The 9161-nt window shown below is 39.3% G+C and overlaps 1 protein-coding gene across 1 annotated transcript; it reads left to right on the plus strand.

Annotated features, from left to right (window-relative positions):
• Positions 1-2227: 2227 nt before the first annotated feature.
• LOC138211532 (myosin light chain 4-like) lies at positions 2228-3899 on the plus strand. The gene has a single exon (XM_069171492.1). The coding sequence runs from the start codon at positions 2325-2327 to the stop codon at positions 2931-2933; it is 609 nt and encodes a 202-aa protein (XP_069027593.1). The 5' UTR covers positions 2228-2324; the 3' UTR covers positions 2934-3899.
• The last annotated feature ends 5262 nt before the right edge of the window (positions 3900-9161 follow it).

Raw genomic sequence — 9161 nt, forward strand, 5'->3', positions numbered from 1 at the left:
CCAGAAAGTAAACCGTCCGAGTGAGGAGGATGGAAAATGAGGTAAAACATTAAACCATTTCATCTTTTCTTCTTTTTTTAATAATGGCAATGCGAGAAATAACTGGTATCTTACATATGTGGTGTCTCAGTATAGATTTTCCATTTGGCTTCTCTTGCAGGTCTTGCGCTTTATTTCTGTCAGGCACAAATGTGCACGAACCCACATGCACGTATACACAAAAAGACGACAAATTAGCTGTCAGTTTTACTATCCATGTGACCTCAAAATCAAAGAGAAGAGAGATAATGATCTTATGCTAAGGGCAGCTATACACACACACACACACACACACACACACACACACACACACACACACACACACAAGTACATTTAAACTACACTGTCCAAGGACTTCAGGCTCTAGATTGACGGATCAAGGAGGACCGGCATGAAGACAGAGAAGGATAAACGTGATTATCGCATGACAGGCTTCAGCTTTCTTAAACTTAGTTGATAAACTGTGAGGCACACGTAGAATTAAGTTTGCCGTGATTAAAATTGTGTCACAGAAGTGCATATCCTGTGTGCCCTCTTCTCAATAGATGAAATGAGGATTTTGAGAGTTAATTCATCATTCACTGAAGGGAACTACATAGAAGTCATTTACATAAAGCCAGGTGACATATTGCGTCTTCATAAACTCGACACATAGTGAAATTGCTTTGCCTGCTTTCACCTTGTAACCCTGGAAAGTAAACTGCTGAACATAGGAGCATAAAGACAATAGTCACGTTTGACCCACACGGTAGGCGGACAGTTAAATAACTTAATATTCATTGTTTTTGGTTAGAAATGCCGCAATTCTAAATTCAGTCTAATTAAGAATATATTTACATATGTGAATAATAAGAAATACATTTTTTTCTATTTTGTCATATGGAAATAATCTACACGTTATTGGAAAATGTTTTTCTGCCCTTATTAAAATCAACCTGCCAGTGTAAGCAGTCATCTCTGGCAACATAAAAAATAAAACAATTTATTTTAGAAAGGGAAAATGGCATATTGGCCTCAAATTTAAGGATAGAGGACCTTTGTCTATTGATTTGAGATGTGAAACCAATAGCGGTAGCTTATGTTACAGCCCAATGTTTTGTCAACCCATCCATCCGACCCAAACTCCTCCCAGTGTGTACTTTGTAACTCTATAACGCCATCACATTACTCACACCGTTATTACTACAACCATTAATACGGCTTTGTCAGTTGAAGGTAAACACACTGTCATACTTCTACTGCCTCTTAAACAACCTTCTAGAATATCATTTGTAATACAGTGGTTGGGCAAATGACCCACGGGGCCATTTTTTTCACTGGAGGAAGGTCTCCTGATATCAGGTACCTACGGAAGTAGTGTTGCAACTGATAGTGGCACCGACTGTATCATCTACATTCATGGGCTTAATGTTTAATCCAAGGTTGACCTTTCCAGTACATCATCCATTAATAAAGCATTAATTAAGAGTCCCTTTAGAATCTGTGAGAGCGTCGCTGTGGTGGAACACCTCCGAGCTACCGAACGACAGGATGGAAAATGCAAGCTATTATTTATCTGGGAAATGAGAAATTGCCAAATTCCCTAAATGTATCATTGACCATTGATAATCCCCGAACACATCGCTCATTGAAAAAAGGTTTGACAGACAATCTGTCTCTTAAAACCAATAAAGTGATAGCATAAATTCTAAGGCAGATATATTTCCCTCTAGTCCTGTGTTGTCTCAAAAAAAAAAAAAAAAAAGCCCTCCCCTTATTGTAGAAAACAATACATAAAGTAGCTTCTATTTCCAGAAACTTCTGACATAAAAAAAATTAACTATTTGTGTGTTCGCTGCAGCAATGTTCTGAAAAAGTAGAAAGCACTGATCCAAAGAGCGGTGATTCCCAGACTTTCAGCATTCAGCTAGCAAGCTATTTTGGTCTCTTTCCCTCATGGGCTGATCATTGGCTATGCTCTGAGCCCTTTGTCCATCAGAGAGACAGAACATTTTCGGGCTAATGCAACTGGGCCCTCACTAATGACAGCAAATAGCCCTGTCGGCTAGATGACAGCAGCTGAGAACAATACTTAATGTTGACATCACTTGCTATGTGGATCTATTTCGGGATTCTTCCTTTTATAGTGTGCTGTCTGAAATTGTTATCTGGCTCCTGAGACAAAGCACATATAAAAGCTTTGGGAGTGGAGGTGGTCCTACGTGCTTGGGAATCTCTTCCAGTCAGTTCAAACTCTTGTTCGCTTCTCAGCAAGTACCAGCTCACCTCGTCATCCCTTTACAACAATGGCACCGAAGAAGATCGAACCAAAGAAACCCGAGCCCAAGAAGCCAGAGCCCAAGAAGGAAGCGGCTCCAGCTGCAAAGCCGGCTCCCATTCCGGAGCCACAGCCGGAGCCGCCCAAGGAGCCCGATTTTGACCCCAAAAGCATCACTCTCGAGTACTCCGCTGACCAGATTGAGGAGTTCAAGGAGGCCTTCACCTTGTTTGACCGCACGTCAACTGGAGAAATGAAGATCACGTATGCCCAGTGCGGAGATGTGATGCGGGCTCTGGGCCAGAACCCGACCAACGCAGATGTGCTGAAAGTGCTCGGGAAACCGCGGCCAGAGGACATGAGCACTAAAATGGTGGACTTTGAGACCTTCCTGCCAATGCTGCAGCACATCTCTCGTGTGAAAGATCAGGGCAACTTTGAGGATTTTGTGGAGGGGCTCAGGGTGTTTGACAAGGAAGGCAACGGCACCATCATGGGAGCGGAGCTGCGTCATGTGCTGGCGACGCTGGGAGAGAGGATGACGGAGGATGAGGTGGACAGGCTGATGGCTGGGCAGGAGGATGCCAATGGATGTATCAATTATGCCTCCTTTGTAAAGCACATTCTCTCTGGGTAAACAGGACATTTAGCCATAAAGACTTAATTGTACGTCTGTCTCCTCCACTTTCTGGATCCTTGCTTAACCTTTTCCATTCACAAGTGACGTTTGGATTTAGTCTGTCACATATTTATGCTGTCAAAAGCAGAAGTCTCTGTCCACAGAAAAAAAATGTTGACTGCCAGACCTATGATTAGTTCTTTTTAATAAACACTCTGAAAATGAATGAAATACCAGTGAGCTAATAAGAACATCCGTAAAGAAATATCTATTAATAAAGGAAATGTGATTATAAACTGCCTCACAAATGTCATTTCAATATACCCAACATTTAAATGTGAGGAAAAAAATGAGAATTCATCCAGTATTGCTCTCGTTTTGTGTGTACTCAACTTTTCAAATCAGCTGTGTTAAAGGTATGAGGCTGAAGTATTATTGGGACGAAAAAAACAAAACACAAAAGGATTTGGCTTTCATGCGAAAAACAGCTGATTGGATGCTGTTCTGTTTTACACAAAGAGATTGTTTGAATGAGGCTGCTCGTTGTTGTGGTTGAGGGACAGCTGCTGCAAATCAAGATATACTTCTGCAGTTTTGACACACGTGTACACACACACACACACACACACACACACACACACACACACACACACACGTGTACACACACACACACACAAACACTTTCCATTGACAACTGCAAGACAGGTGCACCAAGCACAGGCACCCTCATCTCTTCTGTTGAGGCTGACAGAATGATTTGTGGTGGCTTGTTAAAGCAAACTTAATTATACTAGCATTATCACATTCAGTGAATAATGTATAGATGTTATGTTTAATTCGACACCTGAATTTCTCAAGGCTTACTTAAGAGGAAGGGTGCTCTGCAGTTTGTCCTCAGCTCATATTAAATGCCTACAACTGTACCAGATCGATACATTGGCTTATTATTATATTATTATTCTTTGGCTTATTCATTCATCATTCATTTTTACAACATTGAATAGAAGTACTCCCACACATATATATATATATATATATACCACCTATTATCTGAAAAACTTTTAAAGCTGCATTAAGCACCTTTTGACCACTAGAGGGTGTAAAGACCCTAAAACACCTTCGCAGCAAGCTTTGCAATGTACAGAATCTGATTATTAATTCAAAATATATCTACAAATATATTATGATGAATCGAATTAAGCATTAGTATGTATAATGCTTATGCATTATTGCGTTACTAATTTTACTCCATATCATTCTGAAATGGGCCATTCTGCATGATTAATACTGTCAGACCATTAATACTACATTTTTGATGCTCGTAATTTTACTTAAAAACACATTGTGAATCTGAATATTCCTTCCACCACAAACTTTGGACACGTTTTGCCTTGTTACAACTTCCTGCACTTTCTTTGAGACTGGAGACCTGAATTTAGGGAATTAAGTGGATCCATCAAACAAAGACGGGGATCACGGGAGGTCTCACTTTCTGCCCGAGAGTTATGTATTTCTACGGCCAACCACAGTTCGGTAAAGTTTGCTGAGGAGGACGGGAGGCAGTTATACCACTAATTTGTCACGGCGCCAAAAACAACAAAACAAAATAAAAAAATCAATAAAGCACATCTGTAACCCAAGGGAAATCTTAACAATTACTTTTATCTTCATCTTTGTCTTCTTCTGACCTTATTTCATTATCAGTGGCTTGACTACGCTATGGGTGTAAAAAAAAAAAATAGCATTAAAATACATGCCATCCGACATCAAATTAAGCATTTGGATTATTGAGACACAGTTCATGAAACCAGCCTGACCTCTTTTAATTGTTCATTTTATAAATAAATAACAACAACAATAAACATATTGCAACTTTGCTGTCTCATTGCGCCACAGCCATGTTTAAGTTAAATATCATCTAAATCCATGTCAGAGCTTGATGGATATGATGAGCCATAAATGCTTTTCAATGAATAATATCAACTATTTTTTACCTTATGACTACTTAACATTTGCAGTTGTGTTGCTCGTCTGTATTGAATATAGCCTATGAGAATAGAAACCTAAGTTAACTATGAACTGTTTCATGAACAGCTGAATTTAAATATGATACACTTTAGATTCAGAATCTGTTTGAAGTGTAAAAGGAGCAGAAAGATGCAGCTAAATAGGCAGATGTGGCACTTACTCTGTGCAACTGTCAAGTACATTCAAAGGAGGTTCTAAGTGCACTGGGCACACAGCTCCATAACCGGTTGAGAGCCAGCCAGTAATTTAGACCCATCGTGATTAATCAGCAGCTGTTAGCTTTAAAGTCCTTTGTCAAATATGTGGGGCTCTTGGCTGAGAGGATCCACCAGCATGCGTACTTACATTTTAATGTTGGTTGTACAGAGCATTCCCTGCAACAAAAGGTGGGCACAGCATGGTAAATATTAGTGTCACAGAGGTGATGCTTCGACTATAATTTTCATAGCCGTGGTTTTTGCTGTGTTGTAGTTTTAGAGTGCATTATAATAAAATGTCAGATATACAAACTGCTCTCTGCATGGCTTAGCAGCCCAGGTGGCAGTATAAAACACTACAGCACACGCACACAAGCACTACAAGACAAATATCAAGTGGCAGCATTTTGTCTCATTTAAAGTGGTAATTTGTGAGATGCTCGTCTTTTGCCAAGGGCAACATGCAGTGTTTGGTGCCAAGTAGTTACTGCGGTGGCGATCTTGCGCTGCATCTTATTTCTGGCTGTGAAAACATGTAATGACTGTTTCTTGTTGTTTTTCTTCCGCCAAAAATATATCACGTTGTGGAAATGGATTATAATCGGGAAAGATAACAGGAAAAACAAACTTCCGTTAACTGCAGATTCTCATCTGAGCTCCTATTAATTATACCAAATAGCAAAAAAATATTGTTGTTTTTTTTCTCCTACAGTATTCAGGGTACAGGAACATCTCAGATGAAGAAAGTTTAACACCGTTTAGCTCGGTAGTCACAAATTACCATGAGCGTAATGACAAAGACAAATGGAAACCTTGATTATAAAACAACCCGGAGTCAAAGAAGGTGTGCCAAGATCAAGATCAGCCAGCATCATTTATTGGTAACGTGCCATTTTTTCACGGGCCGCCACAAATCCCCCACTCTCCATTAAGAATACATGAACTCATTTAATTTACTGAGGAGCTTGTCAGAATTATGAATAGCAATAGTAGGCCTCCTTTATGGCAAATAAGGCTTCGTGTTGTGTGAACAAAAATCCTTTATATTTAATAGTGTAACCTCCAACGTACAGGCTGGAAATCCTTTTGCTTTGTGGGATATGATTGCTAAGTCTGCTCAGTCGGCGAGAAAACAATCCACGTCAGCGTAGATCACAGCTTCATGCAACGTGATTACATTGAACCCAACATTTATCCTTGAGATTCCCTCGACAGCTTTATCTCAACTCTTCATTTAAATTTTTTTGTAGGTCGCACTGCTGTCTTTCTTTAGTTTTTGCATCTGACGATGAATATCTAACGTACAAGTTTGTCTGGACTTTGAAATTAAAGCAGAGTTAATTGTACACCGTCAACCAATTCTCCGGAGGGTTTCCTTCAGATAGCCTCAAAGACATTTTCTCCACATCTATTAAAGTCATGTTGCAGATTTCTAAAATGTTGTCCACCATCTCCGTAGACGCCAGCAGCGCCTGGATAGCTGATACTGTCATTGTAATGCACAACACTGCCAAGGTACTTATCACTAATGACATTAGTGTGCATGTGTCCTGTTGACTGATGACAGTTAAGTAATCACACTGATGCTACGCTTCAAATAAATTACAGTTTAGATATGTAATGCACCGTTTCTTTGGATTAGACTGAGTTTGCTCATAAATTATGGTGGTATTCTATCTTGATGCTTTTGTGCTTCTTAAAAAAACAATGAGGTGCATTAATCACACGTCTGCTATTCTCCTTGGGCAATTGTATGCAAAATCAATGTGTTAACTACACAAACATTTTATAATTATTTGTTGCAATTTAAATCACGTCGTAGTTATATATATATGTTGTGCCAGTAGCAGCGGTCGGGTGAAAATGTTGATGAAAAAACGGGATTCGATGCTTTTTTTTTTTTGCTTTTTTTTTTATGTAGACATCTTGTTTTTTTCTGTTCCTTTGTATCGATTGAAAGCATTATTTTGAATGATTACAGAATGAGCGCGTTGTAATACAAATCATTCACAATGTCAATACAGGCCTTCCCTTTGATAAGCCTTTTGTACAATGTGCTTTACAGAGTACTGGAGACAAAACCTCTATAAACAGCCTCTATCCTCGAAGCTGCTTTCATTACCGTTCATTCAACACATACTGTGTCCAGAAATCAATATTCCTTCACCTTGTGGAGCTAAGCAGCCACATTAGATGCAGCTCCAAGGGCAGTAATGAGATGTCTCTGAACTCCCTTCTCATGAACATATGAGTCTGTAAAATGAAAACTGATCTGAGTGAGAAAAAATCAAGGCCAGGTGAAAAACGTAACCACGATGTTTGTGATATTTGCCGAGAAAGAGAAATAATTTTTTGTACTTTTCACTTTAGTGGACTGACAAAGTGTACGAGACACTTTAGTGTAATACCGGGCTGCATTTAGGACACCGGCTGTCCTCCAGGTGGAAAAATAGTTGTCTGGAAGTAATTTATTGACAACAACAAAAAAAAGGTCATCTTTGAATTTAAATATTCTCATGGATTGAGAAAAAGAAAACGTTTGACCTCTGGGTGATGGTTTGACTTCATCCATCATGATTCGGTAATAACTCGGAAGCTGTTGTTGCCGTGTTCTTCCTCTGTGCTTTGTGGATTCCACTGTTTTGGAATTCTCTCAAATTTCCCTAATGGCTTCCTAAAATATGTCTTAATTAGAGTCTCTTTTCATTATAGGATTCTGAGAAGCAACAGAGAACATAATCATAAACTTCATTTGTCTTATTAAAAGTTCTGTAGTTAACTCTTGAATTTCAGGCAGAGAGGTGAAACTCGGTAACGGGCGCATTTCTCGGGCCCTTACTGGCTCTTTCTTGCCATTATGTCTTGAAAATGCATTAAGGTGCCTAATGAACCTGTGTGCCATCTTTCAAGCAGCAGGCCACTGCCATTTGTTTTAATTCCACCTTACATGTCTCAAAACTGAAAACACATTTAAATGATTATGATATAGAGTCTCTCCTTATTGGAGTCCAGAAAACTACAGGCGATATAGTCCACGGTCACAACAAGATTTTAACGTGTCTCTCTAATGACTCAAATCAAGCCCTCAAACAGAGCCTCTACAAAGCTGTGTTTCACCTTTGAAACAAAAAAATCCTTCATTTGACATTTAATATTCTGGCTGGCCTATAAATAAAAATAATTTCTTAGTGAGGACAAAGTTTTTCTGGCAGTTCCATGCCTGCCCATAGGGAAGGTGAGCCCTTGCCTATAAACCCCAAGAGATATGTCCTTTGCTATCCTCAGCTGCATGAAGCTATTATTTCTCTGTAGTCTGTGCACCTTGACAAGGAGACAAAACGACTGTCATGCTGGAACTTAAAACCTCACTAACCCCTATCAAGAAAAAAATAAATAAGCATCTTAAAGTTAAAAGTCTCCAAGTCTGGAAAAAAAACAAACTTTTATTGTTGAGTTACTTTAATTGTTTGTTGTGTGTGTGTGTGTGTGTGTGTGTGTGTGTGTGTGTGTGTGTGTGTGTGTGTGTGTGTGTGCCGGTTAAGCCGTTATTAGCCTGCTGTTAAAGAGAGACAGAACAGACTGAGAGGAGGTGCAACCACGTCATGAAAATACCTGTCGGGACTCAACATCATAGATGCAAGAAATAGAGCAAAATTACTGCAAGGGAGAATTCTTTACTTCCAACAGGAAAACTGCCTGATATCAAAGCTTCACCATACATGACGACCCAAACACTGCGAATAAAAATGTTGGTTTATTAAATTGTAAAAATGCTGCCAAACCACATTTTAATTGCATGTGGGTGTGCATAAATCAAGATCTGTTTTCAAACTGCTGTGTTGCGTAACCCTTTTCTGAAAGCTGTGAATGTGTGTACTGTGCTGAGTTGTATAAAGACACAGTCCCCCTGCTTAAGTGACAACTTTACTGTCTATAAAGTAACACTTGTCAGTAGGTATACACAGAAAATCGCTAAAATGTCACAAAAACGGGAAAATATGTTGAAGTGCCCTTAACATCC

This window comes from Embiotoca jacksoni, unplaced genomic scaffold (genome assembly GCF_022577435.1).
Source record: "Embiotoca jacksoni isolate LCO1_2020_lvr unplaced genomic scaffold, fEmbJac1.0.p SCAF_10, whole genome shotgun sequence".
NCBI lineage: Eukaryota > Metazoa > Chordata > Actinopteri > Embiotocidae > Embiotoca > Embiotoca jacksoni.